We start from the raw sequence: 25126 nt of genomic DNA on the forward strand, positions 1-25126 counted from the left end.
TTTGATTTTCTGGATCACAAAACTATAGCAATAATGTTGATCAAATTTTGATAGAATTGACGTATATTAATGACTATAGAAACAAGTTACTACATTATACATATATGGATGGATACCACTCAAAGGTCATATATGTAATTGGGGGGGTATTTACACTATTTTGACGAAAATTCTAGGCCGAATTGCTAGCTACGTTTTCAGGAAACCACTATTCAAAGCGGTCAGATTGGATATGCAACCCGGACCCGGCAATACCACATTTAACAGTTCGGTATTAGTTTAACGTTTTGAACCGGTTTTTTTTTCTCAAAACATTAGTCCATAATAAGTTAATAAAAATGATAAAATTGCTTTATTTACATACACATAATTAAATATTCTAAGTATGAAGAAGTATATGAAAAACAAAATTAAATGGTTCAGTCGGTTCATGTAACCGGTCACGAGTTCCATGATGGATCAAACCATAAGCAGAGGCGGACCTATTACCAAAGGATGGGGGAAACTACCCTCCATAAAGAACATTTAGTGTTACTTGCGCTCGAAAATCTCGAGTGCCTATTTTGGTTAAATGCCCCAATCGCCTCCATAAAAAGAATCTTGAGTCCGCCACTAATCTAGTAATCCTTAAGTCAATAACCTCTCAAACCGAACTGTGGAATTGGATCATTTAGATGTCATACTAGTCAAACCGTCCGATTTGTCTCAGTTTAGATGGTTTAAACTATTTAAACGGTTTCTGTACATAGTACACCATATCTGCAATTGTGTTGAACATTGCCACAATATTACAATGGAGATTGTTTAGATGAGAAACTTTGAAGGGTTAAAGGTCTTTTTTAAACAAGGACTGTTAAATAAAAGATTCATACTTAGGTCTGTTTTTTACAATCTTCACAAAATATTTAAATCAGTTAGGTAAATTTTGTTATTTTCCTTTTTAACAAATTATCATTCATCTAATCAAGCACATATAAAAACAACATAAACAAACAGACATTGTTCCAACCCTCACTCATCATTCCAATCTAAACAACAAAACCTTCTAAAGAATCTTGATGTTCTTTACTTCATTTCTACAAAGAATTGACTGTAGAACACTTGTATCTATATGTAATTATACAAAGTTCACGCTTTTGTCTTCCTTCGATCATCCAATGCCTAAAGAAAACAGATGGTCGCGCATTAATAACTTACTTTTTTAGAAATTCAGTATAAATGTATAAAACCATTTTAGAAAGAGTCAAAAGTCGAAAAAGATATCAACTTGAAAGATACCTTGCTTTGGAACATTCTCATGGTCAACACGAATGTGTCACGCATCCTACACACACACACACAAAAAATAATAATAATAAGAATTACTACGATTTCTTATAGTAAGTTCAATCTTAAAGTTAAATGAAAAGATGCATACTTTGACTATTTAGGTCAAAATTGCTACTTTCAAATTCAAAATTTTTAGTCATCATTTCAAATTTATATTAAAGATTTGTTTTATGTAGTAGGTTGTCATGCGTATGTAAAAGAATGTGAAGAAAGTCAAAACACCAGGTTACCTAACATCGTTGAAAGTAAATGGATGTGAAGAACCATCAGGACGGGTCAACACGAATTGTGTAGTAAGCCCTGCAGGGATTTTGATCTGCAACAGCATTACAACAAAGTCAAACACCGAGTCAACGTATTATCTAAAATATTGTCATCGTCAAACATGGTAGTTAATGCATTTAACTAATATTCAAGAAAGAGTGATCCTCAAAACCATTATACTTGACCACCATTTGACCCTTCAGCCAAATTGAAGAAATTACCCATTTGACCCCTTCAGCCAAAATAAAGAATTTACCCATTTGACACGTTTCAGCCAAAATTAAAGAATTTACCCATTTGACCCGTTTCAGCCAAAATTAAAGAATTTACCCATTTGACCCACTTCAGCCAAAATTATAGAATTACCCATTTTACTCATTTAAGCCAAAGTCAAAAGAATTCGCCCATTTGACCCGTTTGACCCATTTCAGCCAAAGTCATGAAATTCACCCATGAAAACTATATTTTGCATACCAAAGATTCACTGGAATATTTCTCCTCGATAAAAATTTCTTGCGTGCGATGGATCTTTATCTGGTAGTTGAATCGTCTCAAAGAAAAAGTTGTTTGTTCCCATCTCTCAGAAGGATCCATCTGCAATAGCAGCCAAAAGTAAATAACTTGTTCTACAAGTAAAAATGCAGTAAAATATTAAGAAACACGTTTATATATATCGCACCAGCATGAAAACATTAAATGATGCTTGACCCTCTGACATAAATCTGTCAATTTCCTGTTGCATTTCTGAATCTGCAAAATACCATTTTCAATATGAGGTTGAAAGCACCAAACTTTTTAACAGTTGAACTATTATGAATTTGAAAACTGTTAAAAAAACAACTTACCACATGATATTTTGTTTTGTTCATTGGCAAAGAGTCGCACTATTTGCCCCTGAAAACAAAACAATTTTGTATTGTTTTTTGTGATAATAACAACAAAAGTTATTGTAAATAACGAATAGAAGATGCTTAAAGAGTACCTGTCGACCTTGGTCATCCATTGGTATGCACTCAACAGCGATAAGTTTGTCGACATCATCGGCTGTAACTACATATTCTGGATTTGTGGCTCCTGCCATACAGAAAATTCTGGATCAAGATTAGGGGTATAAACAGAAAAAGCAGCTCGTGAGCTGCTCAAGATCGGCTCGCTTAAAGCTCGAACAAGCCTGAGCCTAAAGGTAAGCTCATTTAACAAACAAGCTCAGGCCCGAGTTTCACTAGTGAAGCTCAAGTAGGCTGGCTCACGAGCCTAAACGAGCAATTATTTATATAGTTTAATGTAACATATTAAATATAAATTTACATAATAATAATAATGAGTATATAAAAATAACTATACAATATATGTTTAGTTGCATATAAAATTATAATTATAAATACATATAAATTTAATACCTATAAAATTAATAGTTACAATGAGCTCAGGCCAAGTTTCAGCCCTTTTAAACACAACTATTTCAATAGGGGAAGTGTAAACATAGCAAGACTGCGGGTTGAGTAACAGGTCAAAACCAGGTCGGTGAACTCGAAAACACATTTTTGTCCATTTCTTTTATAAGATAATTAATGTGTTGAATAAGATTACAAAAAACAATAAAGTACAACAATTATTTAAATTTTGGCACATTTAAGGTAATCAATTAGTAGTCGTAAAAGTTTTGGCAAAGATTAGTTTTCAAATACTCACCCTCGATGTACTCCCTAGTGCCATCTTGAAGGTGACGGACCCACTGATAGAGAAGCAAAAGGAATACATGATATATCAATCGTTACATAATGTGATAATGTAACTGAATAATAAATAATTAAATATTTCATCAAGAAGCTTCTGTACCTGAAACATGCATAGTGACGTCCCGCGCACGGGAAACCCACAACCTAAAAGTTTGCCTCCTGGTTTTGCGTCTCCAATTATTTGAAAGTTTTCTACTCCAGGGCCATCTTGTAATTGAAAATAATACATGTCAGCGTTTACAGCATGTTATAAGAGCTATATTGTTAAAATAATGAGCTAAGCTTCTAAAAAAAACATTTAGGGGGTTTTAAGCATTTGGGATGACATTTGAGAACTTTTGACTTATAAAATTTAACTCATTTGACATAAGCTAGAACCGAATTTTAAGTAAATAGACCGTACCGGCCATCTCTACTCATAATAATTACATCAAAAGAGAATTATGAGACTAATAAATAACTTCCAGTAATTATGTTTGCTACCTATAGCATAAGAATCTTCCCCATCATTGGACTGTGGCTGAAAATTATCATCATCGGTTCCGTCTTGAAACCCATTGTTCACCCTATTATAGTCATAAGCACTATCCGCGTTTTGACTGATAATAGAAAGTAACAAAAATTCAGTAAAGTATTTAAATAAAGAAAGACAGAAATTTAGGGTAAATTTGAGATTTATTATGCCAACCTAACGAGCCTTGATTCAAATTTGGTGCGATAATCATTGTCTGCTGATTGACTCATTTGACCATTGAGCATCAAGCTAGTCCTTTCTCTATTGTTGTCATCAGGTGCGAATTTAGAAACCTCGTAATTTTGTTCCAAATGCCTGCCACCTGTCGTATTGTTATAGGGTGAAGGCGAAAACCATTGCTGATCCTGAAATTTAATAAGAAAAATACAAAAATTAATAAAAATATTTGCAAAAATTAAAACATACAAACATTGTTAAGATAGTGATCATACTTGAGATGCTCTGATTTTCTGCTGCATTTGGTCGTGCAAATGCTGCGAATTAAAACAATGTAAACATTGTTAAGATGCGGATAAACATCACATATATAACTGATCATATGGTTAATAAAAGTTCTTAAGTCTTGGTTTAGTAGAAAAAGGAGATTAGCTTATCATCTTAATAGCAGACTTTTATATTTATATTAAATTACATTAATTGTATGGAAATTATGAAAAAGGAGAAAATATTGTTGGTGCCTGGGTCAATCTAACTCAACCAACCTGCATGTAGGCTGTAAATGCACTGTACGTTCAGCTAATCGTTCTCAGGAGTTTGTTTATGTCCGTTTATTTAATAAGCAAACAAACATGAACAGATTTTTTTTTTTTTGTTCATTTATTTAGAAGAACAAACATGAAGTCATGAATGCATCTTTTATTCGTTCATTATGTTCATGAATGTTTGTTTTAAGTTCATTAGTTTGCGTTTCTTTAAGTTGGTTTGTTTGCAATATTAATATATTCATTTAAATTATTTAGCCCATTACAATTTTCTCTTGTTTCAATAACTTTTTGGGCCTGGCACATTGTTGTTCACACTTTTAATTGGTTTTAGCTCAGTTATGTCAGTTCATCTATATTCAGTTATGTTCGTTCTTTTACATTTGTGATCTGTTTATTTATAATGTTAACGAATGAACATAAATAAACACAAAAAGCCTTTTTCATGTAATTGTTCATGTTTGATTGTTTGTTTGGTTAAGAGTTAAACGAATGAACACAACATGCTGCGCTTGCATTCGGTCGCTTCGTTCACAGGCCTGCCTCTATATGGCGTAGGGGTGTGTGTGTGTGTTGGTGCAACACATGTGAGGCTGTGGGCAAAGGAAAAAAGGTCATTTTAAACCTTTATGCTATCTGAAAGAGCTGCAGCATTTGTGGCAAGAGGCAGAACGCCATATTCAGCCAATAGTCCAACCAAGGATGACATGAAGATATACCTCTCGTCCTCAGCAACCTGTAACATTACAAATGTAAAATAAAAAAATGGCAATTAATACGAAACATAGAAAATGGAAAACATCACGCGACCTGTGACTTACCTTCAAATCATGGGCTAATTTTAGATTTTCATCAAGAACATCTTTTCTATGCGCCAGTTCATTGGAAGCCGACATGATAGCTTCATTTTGCCTCTCATCTAGAGCCTGTCACTCATTCAAAATATTCCATATTATAAAAAGTAATTTAAAAAAATACGAGCTAAAAGATAAGGTTGTTAGATATAAAAGAAATAGAACAAACCAGTCGTAGCTCGGAAAACTTCTTTTCCAATGTATATTTTTCATTCAACAATTGTCGCTCCTAATATCACCAAATGCAAAGTTACAAAATAATATTCTATGCGTGAGATCAAATAAGAGATAAACCATACCTTGACACTTGCCAAGGTAATTTGTTCTCTAAGATCCCGGATTTCCTCCTTTTGAGCTTTCACGCGTGCAAGACGTTCCTCTTCAGAAGAATAATCAGCAGTATCATTTACTGTGTGCGGATTATGCCTGTAAAAAGAATATTAATCTTTAAAAAGTCAATGAAAAGGATAAGAAAATACTTCACTTATGCTATTATTACCGGCTTGTAGAATCCGAAGCTCGTGTCTGAATACCACTGGCGTTGTTGTTATTCATCAGGATTCTATCAGAAGACCACATTTACTATTAGCAGAATTCGGCATTTTACCCAAATCTACTCTCGCAATCCATTGAGAGTGGACCGATTCAAACTGTAATCCATTGAGAGTGCAAATTAGCCACTTGCTTCATTCCAACTAAAATATAATATATGTAGCTAAAAGTCAACCTAATGAATGATTCCACCATAAAAAGTTTCAAGATTCAAGGCCTCGAAACCTCATTTTTTTGTAAAAGTCAACTCATAATCAGTATTCAATAGAGAGATAAAGGTCTTGTTAATTTGCATTTTATAAATTCTATGCTCAAATGTCAAAAACTATTGCTTTTCAACTGATTTATTACTAACTTAAAACCTAACACAATTCTACTCCTAAATCTATAAAAAGTTATCAAATTTGACACCAATAAGCACAAATCATTCAAGATAAATGTAACCCATTAAAATTGGTAGGTAAATAAACATACCCAGAAAACAAAAATCAAAATAACCAGTCAAATCTGCATAATTGAAGATTACAAAGTACGCAAATTGGGTTTAATTACCTGGGTATTTGTAGGAAAACTCTAACGCGAGAATGGAAATCAATCAGTTATTGAGCGATGGATATTGAAAATTGGGTGGAGATTGAATTGAATGTTTAGGGGTTGGAGTCAAGAGGGGTTTGAAGTTTGAACAAAGAAAGTGAAAAATGGGATGCAAGAAAGAAAGCATCAGGAAACAAAGAGAGACGTGTTTCGAATTTCTTTTTCAAATTATTATTTTTTTTTCTATTTTATTTGGATATTTTTTAAAGAATATCAAATTTATATTTATATTAATTATTTTATTTTAAAAAGACGATGTTATAATCATTTTCAATTTGGCGCAGTGGTAAAAAGTTTGTGTTTTTTAATGGAGACCCAGGTTCTCAAACTCCACTGACAATAATTAGGAGTGGGCGTGGCCGCATGGGTGGCTCAATTAAGAAACATTGAGATCTTTATGATCTCCGGTTCAATCCTAAGGGCGTCCGGGTTCTACCGCCAATGGCCTTCGGGCGGGTGGGTTTTTTCCGGAATTGGAGATAACTTTGAGGCGCTTAAGGGCTCCGTAAGACTGGGTGGGGGCAAGCTGACGGTGGCCTTTTGCCGTTGTTCACCCGTACGAAGTACATAGCCAATTATTTGTTTGTTTGTCGTTGAAAAAAAATTTGGTTGCTATTATATGTAGACCGACCACTTCTCAATTATGTACTCTATTAGTTGGTGATTTTAATGTTATCAAGTGATTATTGGTATTTACTTGAAGATCGAGTGAGAAATAAGAATACAGATCGATAATAATGCACATCTTATTCATGACTATTGATGTGAAACTTGCATTGAAACGATACTTCAGATGACTTGATTTTTGTTAATTGGAAGTTTAAATACTGAAATCGGAGCACCGTTTCGTCGTTTGGAGTACCGTTTCAATGAAAGTTTTACATCAATCAACCCGTATCCTCCTTCTGATCAAAAGGCTTAAAATATCAGTTTAAAATTCGTAATAGAAAAAAAAACTTAACAGAGTTAAGCTTATTTTGACGGTGGTCTAACGAAAACAAATAGTGTGAAATGTGAGACATGTGACAACAATCTTTTAAGATGAAATTACCATTGATCAACCTACAAATTTGACATTAAAAAAATCCAATTTTCCTATTATTTATAATTGAAATAGTACACTCAAATGGCATTTTGTTTATAATCTAACTAATATATTAAATCAACACAATTTTGTCCACATGTTCTTCACCTAGGTTGTTCACATAGGCTTCCACGTCATCAACCTTCCACAAATCTAATTTCCCCATATCCACAATAAAATTTTAATCAATGATATTAACTTTTATATTTTTGTAACTTATTAATGTAATTATGATATTTAATTATTCTAATTATTGTTAGAATTAAAAAAAAAACTTATTAAATTTATTAAGTTTAAATTGTTTATCGTTTCTTCTTTAAAAGGCACATGCTTCGTTCAAAAATCATAACGCTCTCCATCATTTGTAACTAGATTCTTCGCCTTATCTATAACCGGTTATTCATGATTTGTCGGTTTCATAATCCAAACAAAATCAAATACGTTCATCGTTTGCAATTATCTGGCAATATTTATATTTTAGTGTTTAATAGATTTTTGTGAAGACAACATCAAATTGATTCACTGTTATTGGATTTAGAGTTTAACTGTATGATTTTTTATACTAACGGTTAATAGATTTGATATTTAATCTATTCCTATTAATCGATTTATATTTTAATCTATTTGGGGTTTAAAGGTATGATTTTTTTAAAATTATCTACACATGTTTCTTCTTCTCCTGTGACATTCGTCAAATTTCGATTCGTATTTGTATTTGTAAACCCGACCCGATGGGTCGTTTCGATGTATTAAATGTTTTAATAAAGTGATTCTCGACATTTAATGTTCATTATTCGTTGTTCATTGTTATAAATTCCCGAGCCTTAACGTACGAGTAAACGCATAAATAATCCAAAACCGAACACTATTTAATTCGATTATTTAGTTTAGGGTTAAAAGTGTAAAATTTGAAAACTTATTTTAACTTAAAAGAATTTAAAATTTCATTTAAAAGGTTATGAAACTTGAGGGACCAGAAATGAAAATAATTCAAATTATATTATTAAAATACCCAACCCTAGCCCCCCCCCCCTCTCTTCCTCGTTTTTCCGGCCCGGTTTTCCGGCCACCGGAAAAACGGCTCCGGCCGCCTCCAACCTTCCTTTAAGACTTTTTTTTATATAAAATAAATTATATAAAACTCAATTATCTTTGTAAATACACCCTAACAACCTATTTAATTATCGTATAACAACCTATAAATCGCGATTAATACCCGTGATCCTCGCCAGAAAATCTGGATAACCAAATCAACGAATTAATGCATATACGCTCCACCCCGTAGTATAAATAGAACCCAAACCTTCGTCACAACTTGCTCATCCTCTCCAACCCCCCGTCTAATACACAGATTTTCTGTAATTGGGAGATTCTTTAATTTATTTTCCGGCAACCGGGTTTCGACCAAAACGATACATTATAAGGCAATTGTTATATGCTTTTTAGTGTTGATGAACCAACAAACAAAACCCCTAAACTTAATTGAGCAAACATGGAATAGAATCACCAATTGAAATTCTAGGGTTCTTCTTGAAGAAGATGAACCTGAAGTATATTATATATATATATATATATTCTTATGTTTTCAATGAATGTAAACTCAGCTCAACTGGTTAACGCGTATGGATAACAAATAAGAGACCCGGGTTCGAAACCCGGGTCACGCATGCCTTCCTTCTTTTTTTTATATAACATGTTATTATTTAACCAAAATTATTAGAAACTGTTATTATATTTAAACAAGGGAAACCAAGCATAAACAAATGTTCACCCTAGCTCAACTGGTTACACACTGCACATGTAAACCTCAAGACCCGGGTTCGAAACCCGGGTCAGCCATATTCCTTTTATTTAACTTTTCACCTAATTAATAAATCATTTTTAATCATTAAAAATCAAAATAAATTTATAAAAAAACCTTTTTAAATTAAATAAAAATTATGTAAATTAACTATAAAATATAACTCACCATCTCACCCTTAAAAACCAAGTTTCTCGTTTTCATAAGCCGCTATTAAAAATCATTTAATAATTGCAAAGTAAACTTTAATTCTCTAAAAATCGTTTTGTTAAAGCAACAATTATATTTTCGACTTATAAACAATAGTTCAAGCTTTTTGAACATATAAATTTTGCTTTCTCGCCATTAAAGTGCTTAAATTGTATTAATAACCAAGTCGTCGTTAAAACATAAATAATAATATAATAATCTAAGAGCCATAAGATTCGTAATAAAATTATAAAATAATGACTAAATTCTAAAAATTATTCGTGAATTAATCAACTTTAGAATCCCGTTAGAATAGCCGTTAAAGTCGTGTTTATTCTTATTTATAGTTCGTACGGATTGACCGCTTCGGTTTCCTTTGACGCCTTCAAGTTATTCTTATTCCTTTTTCACTACAACTACTAAGGTGAGTTTTTCACCACCCCTTTTTAATTTTTAATGTTTTGGGGTAGCATATGTATCCTTATGAAAAATTCAAGCATTGTTTCTTCTATTACAAAACTACAATTCGTATATGGACTTGTGTGTTACTTGTATTACTTGCACGAATATTACTTGCACGATTGGGAAGCCTCATTAAGTATGATCATACGCCCCCCTTTGCACTCTGGTCCATTTGTACCGAGTGGAAAAGGGCCTCATTATCCAAGTATGTTGGTTGTTACCAATTGGAAAGGACCTTACTTGCGCGATTATCCAAGTACGTTGGTTGTACCTGTAACACCCCGACCGATGGCGGATTATACATCGGGGCGCCACGTATTGTTTCATTACTCGTGACACTATTTGGGTGTCAATATTTAATAAATACATTTTCATTGCACACGCGCAGGACACAATTCGTAAAGTAACATAAATCATATCATAACTTAAAATATCCAAATAACATAATTTGTCTTGTTACATTTTAATCTAGGTCCAAAGAAAAAGAAAACATCCTACGTGTCCTTGAGATTCCCAAAAGCAGCTACAGCAAACCTGAACATGTGTTAAAATAAAACGTCAACACTTGCGTGTCGGTGAGAAATCAAGTTTAATAGATATAAATAGATAATAACAAACACTGCGCGCAACATGTGCTTAACTGGGGTTTAACATAGGGTGTAATCAGATTGTGATCAAGCCTAAATAAATCATAGCTCATAGTTCAATCCGTGCTCCCAATCGAGCACAAAAACGAATAATCATACGTGCATGTGTAAACAAAACAAGAAAACCGTAAACGATAGGTCTCCCGTGTTCATCTAATGGATCCATGAAAACTTCGGAATAGGCCGAACAAAGCGGTTAATGATTCACACATACAAATAAACAGCCAAGTACACGTCCATAACACATGGGGTTTTGCGCACATAAATTTCATAAACAAGTTTAAGACTCAAGTTGTATGAACACATGAACATCCCAAAAAGTTAAAAATAAAAGGGGATTAAGTACGAGATTACTCACTTGTAAACGGTGCGTTGAAAGATAATGCAAGAACCAACTTTTAAACAAGCACAAGTTAACCTATAAATAAGAGGTTATTGGTTTAACGATTTGTTTTTATGTCTTGAATATATGCAGTAAGTATAGATTTTTGTTAGTTAAACAAATTAAAACAAAATATATATATTTATATTTACTGAGATTCTGGGCAGAACAGAAGAGAAGACGGATGCAAGGAGAAGAGTTGGAGGCGCTGCTGAGGAACTACGGCAGAGAGCAAAAGGGAGAGAGATTAAGTGTAGTGTGTGTAGTGTTAATAGACAAGAAATTAGTTTAATTTATAGGAAAACCCAAGGGAACACAATCCCTTAAAAAGGGGAAAAGATCTTATCAAATCAAGCAAAAGATATTAAAAAGCACAAGAAAACAAAAGCAAAAGATATCAAAAGATATGCCGGCAGCTGCAGGGGATGGGGAAAAGCTGACAGGTTACAGATCAAAGTATGGGAGGTGTCAGATAAAGCACTGTTCAAGACATGCAAAAGAAGATTTCAAAAGATTATGTCAGTCACTTTTTCTGTCAACCAATAGGATTGGTGCGCATGCTGCGCCGAAAGTGGCTTTTCGGACAGATGTCGAAACTGACCTGCAGTGCTCAAACCAAAGATAAGATATTTCAAAAGCATACAGGCTGACCTAAACTGGAGAAAAGACTTAAGGTCTAGCGTGAGAAAACTCGAGCGCGCGCGAGGGCGAAGGCAGACAGAGAACAATCCTTAGCGCGCCGCGGGAAGAACTACAATTCCTAGCGCGCCGCGGGAAGAACTAAAATCCTTAGCGCGCCGCGGGAAGAACTACAATCCTTAGCGCGTCGCGGGAAGAACTACAATTCTTAGCGCGCCGCGGGAAGAACTACAATCCTTAGCGCGCCGCGGGAACAGTTCGCCTCGCGTATCGCAGGAACAGTTGGTCTTCGCGCAGGCTTCCTTGTAAGGAGTCTGGCGCGTGGAGCTGCGCAGACATCCTTAGGCGGGAAGAACCAAAGGACAAGCAAAGAGTTAAGAGAAAAAGGGGTTCAAGGCGTAAGGGTTAAGCAGAGGGGCGGGACGGCGACAAGAGAGAAAAAGGGCGAGATGGCGACAAGAGAGAAAAAGAGGCGGGACGGCGACAAGAGAGGAAAAGAGGCGGGACGGCGGAAAGGAATTATTATTATTAGTAAGTAATATATATATATATATAATTGATTTATTTAATGTTAAATTTACAAAGATTAATAATCAAATTTTAAATCATAAAAAAGAATAGGATTCGAAAACGGGTACCTGGGTCGGGTCGGATTGGGCAGATGTCACAGTCTCCCCTACTTTAAGAAATTTCGTCCCGAAATTTATCTCGAAGTAGGTTGCGCAGAGAAAAGGTGCGGGTACTTGATCTTCATCTGATCTTCCCTTTCCCAAGTGAACTCGGCTCCGCGCTTGGACTGCCAACGAACTTTGACAATAGGGATGCGACTGCGCTTGGTTTGCTTTACCTCGCGATCCATAATTGTCACACCCGGCCCTGAGCGGCGGAAACAGCCGGGCGCGCACGAGTGGGGATTGATAATTAAGCACGGGCCATTGCAAAACATTCAAAGATTTTTATTGCGCATGAGAAGTTTAGTACAAACACATTACATTGTTCAAAGATTACAAAAAGAAACATCCAAGTATAACACTGAAGATTTCCTCGCCATATCCCCTTGCGCGGCGGGTAACCGTGCGCATCGAGGGGATAAAACCAAAATCTTCCAAAAAGCTTGTTTTAGATGTTCAGCGTGTGGTGCTCTAAGTGTGACTCCATGCGCTACCTAGTTATCTCCTGAAAGACACGTAAAAACATTTGAATCAGTATAAACTGAGTGAGTTCACAAGTTTTAGTAACTTGATAAAATCATTCTGAAACATTTCTGGCAACATCATTAACATCTGCTTGGTAAAATCGTATTAACACAATTCTGACAATATTCTGATAAAAATCGTTCCGCGGGTTACGCGTGAACAAATTCTGGATACGGTGCTCGTCTATGTAAGTGGCGCAGCCACTACGAGCTAAAATAACGTAAAACCGTCCCGCGAGTTACGCGCAGACGTTTCTGGAAAACTATGCTCGTCTATGCAAAGAGGCATTGCCCCTACGAGCTAAGGATACTGTCCCGCGGGTTACGCGCGAACAATTCTGAGAAACTGTGCTCGTCCATGCAGAGAGGCATTGCCCCTACGAGCTAAGGATACCGTCCCGCGGGTTACGCGCAGACGTTGTGCCGGAAAACAAGGCGCTCGTCCATGCAAAGAGGCGCGACCCCTACGAGCGGGCTCAACCCCATAGTACTGCCCCATGCCAGGCACTCGTCCATGCAAAGAGGTGCGACCCCTACGAGTGGGCGGATCAAACCAGCAGTCCCTACCCTTAGAGTTCCAATGGTAAAGTGATCACTTACTCGAGTTCTAGCGCACATACATTGAAAACCTTAGATAACCGTTTGCATTGCTCATCATGCAACATAACTTAAAACACATAATCGCTTGCATAGCTTGTAAGTATACCATGATAAAACATTATTTAAGTACGTGTCCCTCGCCCCGAAAGCAATTTAAAAAACAGTGAAAACAGTGAAAATAGGGGCTGTGAGACTCACCTGAGGTTCTTGTTAAGGGATTAATCGAGATTCGGGTTTCTTGGTGTTGGCCTTGGAATCGAAGGTCTAGAATACGATTAAATAACAAGTATATATATTAAGATCAAGAAATAGGAGAATATAAGGGTTGGATAGTAGGTCTCAAGGTTATATTCTCGGCTTACCTAGTAACAGGATCGGAGCTGGAAACAACGGATGCTTGGGAAAGGATTAGTGCAAGTTTGTAGTTCTTTGAAGTGTGTTTTGGGTGATAATTTAGGCTACAAATTTATAGGCAAACTCAAGGGAACACAATCCCTTGCTTTAGGGGATAAAAATCTTTTCATATCTAAATGTAATGATGATAAAGTATGGAAGTTATTATTATTTACTTAAGAGTGGAGTGGTGGATAAAAGATTTTGATTTGATTTGGACAGAACATGCAGGTCTGGGGTTGGTGAGAATAGGGTGGCTGACAGTTGACTTTTCATGTTACAGTGTGCTTTTTCAGGTACTTTTGTCAGTGTACAGTAAAAAGTGGAAAATCTCTGAAACACGCTACTGTTTCCTTTCGGGCGGGAGTAATCTCCTTAACTGGAGAATAGACCAAGTGTTCTGCGCGTATAACTTGGTGCGCATAGCTTTCTGCGTATAGGTGCGTAACCTTCTCGCAGTTAGGGACTTTTGAGTTTCATTTGTAGATTCTCCAGGTGGTCTTGGTATTTCAACATAGTGATCAGTCATGTTGAAGTCAATTCCATCTTGGAGCTTCAGACAAACTAGCTCTCAACGTTCCCGCCATGCGGGTAGGTTAGTTCCCTTCCGCACGCGTATAAACGATGTAGGATGCACCCGCCTTAGCATCATGCGGGATGGTCAACCCATAGACAACATAACTTTGAAGTTACATGAAAACATAAAGCCAAAATATTCACGCATGGCGCATATAACATATGCTCACGCTGGTTCTTAACATGGTGCGCTCGCGCAGGTTGCACATAACAACTGCACGCGCTGACTAACATGGCGCGCTCGCGCAGGGCGCACATAACAAATGCACGCGCTTATCATTTACAATCAACCTAATTATTAGGTTGATTACTTAGCTTATGGGTTTGGGAAATTACCGGTTGTCACATTCTCCCCTCGTTAAACGAATTTCGTCCCGAAATTTAGGAGACGTTGCTGGCAGAAGCCATGTTCTGAAAGAGGTGCGGGTATTTTGTGCGCATCTGGTCTTCTCTTTCCCAAGTGAATTCAGGCCCACGCCTCGAGTTCCATTGAACCTTTACTAACTTGATTTTGCTTCTGCGTAACTTTTGTTCTTTCCAATCGGTTACTGCTATGGGTTCTTCTACGAAGTGCAGCTGTTTGTCAATATGAATTTCTTCCAACGGTAAAATCAACGTTTCGTCAGATAAACACTTCTTGAGGTTGGATACGTGAAACGTATCATGAACTCCACTGAGTTCGGCGGGTAGACGGAGTCTATAAGCAACTGGACCGATCCTCTCCAGGATCTCAAATGGTCCAATGTAGCGCGGATTTAGCTTTCCTCGCTTACCGAAACGTGGGACTCCCTTCCATGGAGAGACTTTCAAAAGTACTTTATCCCCTACTTGAAACTCCAACGGCTTCCTTCGCACATCTGCGTAACTCTTCTGTCTGTCGCGCGCTGCCTTAAGGCGATCCCTTATCTGAAAAATCTTGTCTGTTGTTTCTTGGATCACTTCTGGACCAGTCATTTGCTTGTCGCCCACTTCAGCCCAACACAGTGGGGATCTACACTTGCGCCCATACAAAGCTTCGAACGGCGCAGCCTTGATACTTGTGTGATAGCTATTGTTGTAAGAAAATTCAACCAATGGGAGATGAGTATCCCAGCTACCTTCGAAATCGATTGCGCACGCGCGCAGCATATCTTCCAATGTCTGGATTGTTCGCTCGCTTTGCCCATCCGTTTGAGGATGATAAGCTGTACTCATATCAAGGCGAGTACCTAGAGCTCCTTGTAACGATCTCCAAAACCTTGATGTAAACCGACTATCTCGATCAGAAATGATGGACACTGGGACTCCATGTTTTGAAACTACTTCTCGAATATACAATCGGGCTAACTTTTCCATCTTATCGGTTTCCTTGATCGGCAGGAAGTGCGCTGACTTAGTTAGCCGATCCACAATAACCCATATTGTGTCATAACCCCCAGGTGTCCTTGGCAGTTTGGTGATGAAGTCCATAGAGATTTGTTCCCACTTCCACATGGGAATTTCTGGCTGTTGAAGCAACCCTGATGGTTTCTGATATTCAGCCTTTACCTTCGAACACGTTAGGCACTTACTGACATACGTCGCGATGGCGCCTTTAAGATTGGGCCACCAATACAGTGTTTTAACATCTTGGTACATCTTGTCTGCGCCAGGATGTACGGAATACCGCGTCTTGTGAGCTTCGTTCAATACTTGCTCGCGCAATCCTCCCTTGAGAGGGACCCATATGCGGTTAGCGAAATATAGATTGCCGTTCTCTTTCAGTTCCAAACTCTTAATCATTCCCCCAAGGGCTTCGTTTTTAACAAACTCTGGTTTCAAGGCTTCTTGCTGAGCGTCTCGGATGCGGGTAGAGAGATCTGCGTGAATGGTCAACCTTAGAGCCTTGACTCGTAGCGTTTTTATTCGCTCCTTCCTACTTAGCGCGTCTGCCACCACATTCGCCTTTCCAGGGTGGTATTTTATTTCACAATCATAATCGTTCAACAATTCAACCCATCTTCGTTGCCTCATGTTTAAATCCTTTTGATCAAATATATGTTGAAGGCTCTTGTGATCCGTAAAGATTATACACTTTGTACCATAGAGGTAATGGCGCCAAATTTTTAGCGCGAAGACAACCGCTCCAAGTTCCAGATCATGCGTTGTGTAGTTCTTTTCATTGGTCTTAAGTTGGCGCGAGGCATACGCTATGACTTTGTCTCGCTGCATAAGGACACATCCGAGTCCTTGATGTGAAGCGTCGCAGTAAACGACGATGTCATCTGTCCCCTCGGGCAGAGATAGAATTGGCGCACTACATAACTTCTGCTTCAACATTTGAAATGCCGCTTCCTGATTCTCGCCCCAAATAAACACCTTGTCTTTCTGAGTTAGCGCGGTCAGAGGTAGAGCTATCTTGGAGAAGTTCTCAATGAAGCGTCGATAGTAGCCAGCTAGTCCTAGGAATTGCCTCACCTCAGTTGGGGTTTTTGGCGCTTCCCAGTTTTCGATGGCCTTGACTTTGGAAGGATCAACGTGAATTCCTTTCTCGTTTACAACGTGACCGAGGAAGTGAACTTCTCTAAGCCAAAATTCGCACTTGGAAAACTTCGCATACAACTTTTCTTTCCTTAACAATTCCAAAATCAATCTCAGGTGTTGCTCATGCTCGGCCTTGGTCCGAGAGTAAATCAGAATATCATCTATAAACACAATCACAAACTTGTCCAAGTATGGTTTGCACACACGGTTCATCAGATCCATGAATATAGCCGGCGCATTAGTTAGCCCGAAAGGCATCACTAAGAACTCATAATGGCCATATCTAGTTCGGAAGGCTGTCTTTGGCGCGTCTTCCTCATGGACCCTAAGTTGGTGGTATCCTGACCGTAGATCTATCTTCGAATAATAACTGGATCCCTGCAACTGGTCAAATAAGTCGTCAATCCTCGGTAAAGGGTACCGATTCTTGACTGTCAGCTTGTTCAGCTCCCTGTAGTCAATACACATTCTGAACGAACCATCCTTCTTCTTTACAAACAGTACTGGAGCTCCCCAAGGTGAAAAGCTTGGGCGTATGAAACCCTTATCCAAAAGTTCCTGTAACTGATTGGATAGCTCTTGCATCTCAGATGGAGCTAATCGATAAGGCGCTCGGGCTACTGGCGCAGCTCCTGGGACCAAATCAATTCGAAACTCGATTTGTCGCGGTGGCGGCAATCCGGGCAGATCTTTAGGAAAAACTTCTGGAAATTCGCGCACTACAGGTAAGTCTTCAATTCTTCGCTCATCTCCCTTCTCTATTACATGCGCCAGGAAGGCGTAGTACCCTTTCCTTAGGCACTTGCGCGCCTTTAGGCACGAAATCAGTTTCGTCGCAACTCCCTTTCTTTCCCCTTGAATCATCAAAGTTTCTCCGTTCAACAGTGGAATCCGAACCTGCTTCTCATGACAAACAATCTCCGCGAGATTCTCGACCAACCAATCCATACCTACCACAATATCGAAACTTCCCAAATCTATTGGCAACAAGTTTATATTGAACTCATGACCTCCCATGACTAATACACATTGCTCAGTCCTTTCATTCGCGCATAACTGCCTACCATTGGCTAGTTCTATAGTATAAGGTTTGTCTAGCCTACTGGTCGCTAAGCCCAGGGAGTTTTTAAACTCATGGGATATAAAACTTAGGTCAGCGCCAGTATCAAATAAGACAGATGCATAATGACCGTTAAGCAAAAACGTACCGGTTACCACATTCGGCTCTTCCTTTGCTTCACCCGCGCCGATCACAAAAGCTCTCCCGCGAGCTTGGTTTCCTTTCTCTGGGCAATCCCGACTGAAGTGTCCAGGCTTCCCGCATGCGTAGCAGCTGTCGCTCGATCCAGCTTCTCTGATGCGACAATTCATCGCCTTGTGTCCTGGTCTGCCACATTTGGCGCATTCGATTTTTGCGCATTCACCCTCGTGGTGATACTTGCATTTGCTGCACCATGGGCGAGGCCCGCTGTATCCTTTTCTTGATGGTTCCGCGGCTTGAATCGCGTAAACCCTTGTGCTTTCCTGCTTCTTGGGCGGTGGCTGCTTGAAGTCTGACCCTCGGTGGGAGTTCCATTTCCTCTTGGAGTCGGAGGTTCGCTGCTCGTTCAAGCGGGTGGTCAACATACCCGCACGAACCGTATCCCTTGTAAGGGTGATGGCTCGCGCAACCGCCTCGTCAAAGGTCGGAGGTGCGGCGGCGTTGAGCGGGACTCTAACGACAGGAGGTAACCCAAAGATGTACCTCTCGATTTTCTTTTCTTCTGTGTTTGCCATGTCTGGCACCAGCTGGCAAAGCTCGTTGAAACGATTGGTGTAGGCATCGATATCCGTTCCTACCATGGTGTGGTTCCAGAATTCTTGTTGCAAGCTCTGAATTTCTGCGCGAGAGCAGAACTTTCTCATCATCATTTCTTTCAATTCTTCCCAGGTCTTGTGAAGAGCAACTTCTCGCCCCAAAGTCTTTACTTGGAGCTTCCACCAAGACGAAGCTGCTTCTTGGAACATGCAGGTCGCGTAAAGGACCTTCTGGTTTTCACTACATCCGCTGATGGAGAGAACGGTCTCCATCTTGTCAATCCAATTGTAGAGCCCAATGGCTCCTTCGGTGCCTTTGAACGGCCAAGGCCTACAGGCCATGAATGTTTTATAGGAGCATCCTTTGTTCAAGGCTCCTGATTCGGGTTCTGGGGTCTCGTTCTCTTGGCGACCCTGACTAGATTCGGCCTTGCTGGCCTCATGCGTTGCAATCGCCTGCGCGATTATTTCTGCGAGCTCCTCGGGTGTCATGGTAATTCCCTTGGCTCTGGTTGGAGGCATTCTTTTCATAAAAAGAAAATATAACAAACTTAGCGCATGTACTCAGAGCACATAATGTTCTTATCTCTAGACAGTGACCCGTGTTCCTAAGTGCGTGTGTGATTTTTCTTTTGAAAATATTCTTTTGAAAATATTCTTTGAAAAATATTTCATGCGATTCCCCAAAGGTTATAGTCTAGGTTAAAAACTTCTTTTCCTAGTTCGCTATAACCTGGCTCTGATACCAATCTGTCACACCCGGCCCTGAGCGGCGGAAACAGCCGGGCGCGCACGAGTGGGGATTGATAATTAAGCACGGGCCATTGCAAAACATTCAAAGATTTTTATTGCGCATGAGAAGTTTAGTACAAACACATTACATTGTTCAAAGATTACAAAAAGAAACATCCAAGTATAACACTGAAGATTTCCTCGCCATATCCCCTTGCGCGGCGGGTAACCGTGCGCATCGAGGGGATAAAACCAAAATCTTCCAAAAAGCTTGTTTTAGATGTTCAGCGTGTGGTGCTCTAAGTGTGACTCCATGCGCTACCTAGTTATCTCCTGAAAGACACGTAAAAACATTTGAATCAGTATAAACTGAGTGAGTTCACAAGTTTTAGTAACTTGATAAAATCATTCTGAAACATTTCTGGCAACATCATTAACATCTGCTTGGTAAAATCGTATTAACACAATTCTGACAATATTCTGATAAAAATCGTTCCGCGGGTTACGCGTGAACAAATTCTGGATACGGTGCTCGTCTATGTAAGTGGCGCAGCCACTACGAGCTAAAATAACGTAAAACCGTCCCGCGAGTTACGCGCAGACGTTTCTGGAAAACTATGCTCGTCTATGCAAAGAGGCATTGCCCCTACGAGCTAAGGATACTGTCCCGCGGGTTACGCGCGAACAATTCTGAGAAACTGTGCTCGTCCATGCAGAGAGGCATTGCCCCTACGAGCTAAGGATACCGTCCCGCGGGTTACGCGCAGACGTTGTGCCGGAAAACAAGGCGCTCGTCCATGCAAAGAGGCGCGACCCCTACGAGCGGGCTCAACCCCATAGTACTGCCCCATGCCAGGCACTCGTCCATGCAAAGAGGTGCGACCCCTACGAGTGGGCGGATCAAACCAGCAGTCCCTACCCTTAGAGTTCCAATGGTAAAGTGATCACTTACTCGAGTTCTAGCGCACATACATTGAAAACCTTAGATAACCGTTTGCATTGCTCATCATGCAACATAACTTAAAACACATAATCGCTTGCATAGCTTGTAAGTATACCATGATAAAACATTATTTAAGTACGTGTCCCTCGCCCCGAAAGCAATTTAAAAAACAGTGAAAACAGTGAAAATAGGGGCTGTGAGACTCACCTGAGGTTCTTGTTAAGGGATTAATCGAGATTCGGGTTTCTTGGTGTTGGCCTTGGAATCGAAGGTCTAGAATACGATTAAATAACAAGTATATATATTAAGATCAAGAAATAGGAGAATATAAGGGTTGGATAGTAGGTCTCAAGGTTATATTCTCGGCTTACCTAGTAACAGGATCGGAGCTGGAAACAACGGATGCTTGGGAAAGGATTAGTGCAAGTTTGTAGTTCTTTGAAGTGTGTTTTGGGTGATAATTTAGGCTACAAATTTATAGGCAAACTCAAGGGAACACAATCCCTTGCTTTAGGGGATAAAAATCTTTTCATATCTAAATGTAATGATGATAAAGTATGGAAGTTATTATTATTTACTTAAGAGTGGAGTGGTGGATAAAAGATTTTGATTTGATTTGGACAGAACATGCAGGTCTGGGGTTGGTGAGAATAGGGTGGCTGACAGTTGACTTTTCATGTTACAGTGTGCTTTTTCAGGTACTTTTGTCAGTGTACAGTAAAAAGTGGAAAATCTCTGAAACACGCTACTGTTTCCTTTCGGGCGGGAGTAATCTCCTTAACTGGAGAATAGACCAAGTGTTCTGCGCGTATAACTTGGTGCGCATAGCTTTCTGCGTATAGGTGCGTAACCTTCTCGCAGTTAGGGACTTTTGAGTTTCATTTGTAGATTCTCCAGGTGGTCTTGGTATTTCAACATAGTGATCAGTCATGTTGAAGTCAATTCCATCTTGGAGCTTCAGACAAACTAGCTCTCAACGTTCCCGCCATGCGGGTAGGTTAGTTCCCTTCCGCACGCGTATAAACGATGTAGGATGCACCCGCCTTAGCATCATGCGGGATGGTCAACCCATAGACAACATAACTTTGAAGTTACATGAAAACATAAAGCCAAAATATTCACGCATGGCGCATATAACATATGCTCACGCTGGTTCTTAACATGGTGCGCTCGCGCAGGTTGCACATAACAACTGCACGCGCTGACTAACATGGCGCGCTCGCGCAGGGTGCACATAACAAATGCACGCGCTTATCATTTACAATCAAGCTAATTATTAGGTTGATTACTTAGCTTATGGGTTTGGGAAATTACCGGTTGTCACAATAATCTCAACAGGCTTCTCAACGAAATGCATAGACTCATCAACTTGAACTTCATCAAGTGGTATGTGGAGGTTCTCGTCAGCTAAACATTTCTTGAGATTGGATACATGGAAAGTTGGATGCACATTGCTGAGCGCGGGCGGCAGGTCCAGTTTGTAGGCAACTTTTCCCACCCTCGCAAGAATCTTGAACGGACCAACATAACGAGGTGCAAGCTTACCTTTCTTCCCAAAGCGGACAACACCCTTCCAGGGCGACACTTTGAGGAGAACAAGATCACCAACTAGAAATTCGAGAGGCTTCCGCCTGCGATCTGCGTAACTCTTCTGTCGGCTTCTGGCAGTCAGCAGATGATCACGGATCTTGGCGATTTTATCGGTTGTCTCTTGAACTAGTTCGGGTCCTGTGATTTGAACTTCACCCACTTCGTTCCAACAAATCGGCGAGCGGCACTTTCGACCGTAAAGTGCTTCAAATGGGGCCATACCGATGCTGGAATGATAGCTGTTATTATAAGAGAACTCGATCAGAGGTAGGTGTGAATCCCAATTGCCTCCAAAATCAAGAACACAAGATCGAAGCATATCCTCAAGGGTTTGGATGGTTCGCTCAGACTGTCCGTCAGTCTGAGGATGATATGCAGTACTCATGTCCAAGCGAGTTCCTAACGCAGATTGGAGAGATTTCCAAAAGCGAGATATAAAACGGCCATCGCGATCGGATATGATGCTCAAGGGAGTACCATGACGGCAGACAATTTCCTTGACATAAAGATGCGCAAGTTGTTCAACACGGTAGGTTTCACGAATGGGCAGAAAGTGGGCAGACTTGGTCAATCGATCCACTATAACCCAAATGCTATCATGTTTGCTTGCGGTCAAGGGTAACTTGGTGATAAAGTCCATTGCTATACTTTCCCATTTCCACGTAGGAATTTCAGGTTGTTCGAGCAAACCAGATGGGCGTTGATGTTCAGCTTTTACCTTAGAACAAGTTAGGCATTTAGCTACGAACACAGCAATATCCTTTTTCATACCAGGCCACCAATAAGAAAGGCGCAAATCTTTGTACATTTTGTCAGCACCAGGATGAACGGAATACCGAGATTTGTGCGCTTCACTCAGTATGACAGGGCGAAGATTCTCATCATTGGGGATCCAGATGCGATTGAGATAACAGAGAATTCCATTCAGGTTAGGGACTAGATGCGCTTCTGCACCACACGCTAACTCGGCGCGTAGGTTGCCTTTGCTGATCGATGCGCGCTGCGCGTCGCGAATGCGCGATTCAAGATCATTTTGGATCGGCGCGAAATGAAGCTGCGTACGTGGCAAAACACAGTTGAGTTGACTGGGTTTGCGGCTGAGCGCATCGGCTACCACATTAGCCTTTCCAGGGTGATATCGGATCTCACAATCGTAATCGTTGATGAGTTCGTTCCATCGGCGTTGTCTCATGTTAAGTTCCTTTTGATCAAAAATGTGCTGAAGGCTTTTATGGTCTGTGTAAATGATGCACTTAGTGCCATAGAGGTAGTGTCTCCAGATTTTTAAGGCAAATACAACTGCACCAAGTTCAAGGTCGTGAGTCGTATAATTCTTTTCATGAATTTTGAGTTGCCTAGACGCATAAGCGATAACCTTGCCTCGTTGCATAAGTACACAACCGAGACCTTGGTTGGAGGCATCACAATAAACGACAAAGTCGTCAGTACCCTCTGGTAACGCTAGAACAGGAGCTTCGCACAACAATTGCTTGAGCGTTTGAAAGGCTTCTTCTTGCTTAGAGCCCCAAATATACGGTTTGCCTTTGTGAGTTAATGCTGTTAAAGGCAAGGCGATTTTTGAGAAGTTCGAAATGAATCGCCGGTAGTAACCAGCTAAGCCCAAAAAGGAACGGATTTCGGTAGGAGTGGACGGTGGAATCCAGTTCTTGATTGCTTCAATTTTGGATGGGTCGACATGAATACCCATCTTGTTTACAACATGACCAAGAAACTGTACTTCATCAGTCCAAAACTCACACTTGGAGAGTTTGGCATAGAGTTGTTCAGTTCGAAGCTTTTGCAACACCAACTGAAGATGTTGTTCATGCTCGGTCTTGGTTTTGGAATACACCAGAACGTCATCGATAAACACGATCACGAATCGGTCCAAGAAAGATCTACACACCCGGTTCATTAGATCCATGAAAACAGCGGGTGCGTTGGTTAAACCGAAGGGCATGACCAAGAATTCAAAATGACCGTAGCGGGTTCGAAAGGCAGTCTTGGGAATATCCTCTTCACGGATACGCAACTGGTGATAGCCAGAACGGAGATCGATTTTGGAGAAACAAGAGGCACCTTGGAGTTGATCAAAGAGGTCGTCAATACGCGGTAAGGGATACCGGTTCTTAATGGTGAGCTTGTTCAGCTCGCGGTAATCGATACACATGCGAAACGATCCGTCTTTCTTTTTAACGAACAACACCGGAGCACCCCATGGCGAAGAGCTAGGGCGAATGAATCCTTTATCGGTCAACTCTTGAAGTTGACTTGTTAATTCTTGCATTTCAGCGGGTGCAAGTCGATAAGGAGATTTGGCTACGGGGGATGCACCAGGGACAAGATCAACACGAAACTCGACTTCCCGAGCGGGAGGTAAACCAGAAAGATCATCGGGGAAGACTTCAGGAAAGTTACGCACGATGGGGATTTCAGAAAGTTTCTTCTTTCCTTCATCGGGTTTGACCACATGAGCTAAGAACGCGACACATTTCTTCCGCAAAAGTCTTCGGGCTTCGGAGCATGACATAAGTTTAAGACCGTTAGATGGTTTCTCGCCGTAGATATGAAGATCTTGACCATTTTCCCGAGGAATGCGAATCAACTTCTTGGCGCAGATTACTTCGGCGCGATTTTGCGAGAGCCAGTCCATTCCAATAATCACATCAAAACTTCCGAGAGGCATGGGAATGAGGTTCGATTAGAAAATCAAGTTCATTAAGGTTAAGCGTGCAATCTTTGATCACGGAGTTTATTAAAATAGTTTCACCATTAGCCAATTCAACTGAAAAGTTTTCGTTTAAGTTTACTCGCGGTCGCGCAAGTTTTTGTTCAAATGCGCGAGAAATAAAACTTCTATCGGCGCCAGTATCAAAAAGTATAGATGCATATTGTCCGTTAAGTAAAAATGTACCATTAACCACGTCATTATTCGCTTGCGCTTGGTGCGCGGTTATATTAAAAGCTCGTCCGCGCGTCACTTGGTTTGAAATTTGGTTAACCGGATTAGCTTGCGTAATTTGTAC

At 39.8% G+C, this 25126-nt stretch overlaps 1 protein-coding gene across 1 annotated transcript; it reads right to left on the reverse strand.

The window, feature by feature from the left end:
• Positions 1-943: 943 nt before the first annotated feature.
• On the reverse strand, positions 944-6096 carry LOC143625113 (uncharacterized). The gene is made up of 17 exons (XM_077095561.1): positions 5922-6096; positions 5722-5848; positions 5592-5651; positions 5390-5494; positions 5194-5304; positions 4299-4340; positions 4021-4211; positions 3816-3931; positions 3433-3539; positions 3286-3328; positions 2576-2667; positions 2439-2487; positions 2273-2343; positions 2068-2187; positions 1560-1645; positions 1279-1324; positions 944-1161 (listed from the first exon to the last, which is right to left on the reverse strand). Exons 1-17 carry the CDS (start codon positions 5999-6001, stop codon positions 1129-1131), a joined length of 1479 nt encoding a protein of 492 aa, XP_076951676.1. The 5' UTR covers positions 6002-6096; the 3' UTR covers positions 944-1128.
• Positions 6097-25126: the final 19030 nt, after the last annotated feature.

Source organism: Bidens hawaiensis, unplaced genomic scaffold, assembly GCF_021521415.1.
Source record: "Bidens hawaiensis isolate Kalapana, Puna unplaced genomic scaffold, B.hawaiensis_p1.1 tig00004020_1, whole genome shotgun sequence".
Lineage (NCBI taxonomy): Eukaryota > Viridiplantae > Streptophyta > Magnoliopsida > Asterales > Asteraceae > Bidens > Bidens hawaiensis.

Coding starts and splice junctions, on each gene's coding strand:
- LOC143625113 (XM_077095561.1), bottom strand. CDS start 6,001: ATGTGGTCTTCTGATAGAATCCTGATGAATAACAACAACGCCAGTGGT. Junction 5,849..5,921: donor GCTTCGGATTCTACAAGCCG/GTAATAATAGCA, acceptor TTCTTTTTACAG/GCATAATCCGCACACAGTAA. Junction 1,325..1,559: donor TTTACTTTCAACGATGTTAG/GTAACCTGGTGT, acceptor GTGTGTGTGTAG/GATGCGTGACACATTCGTGT.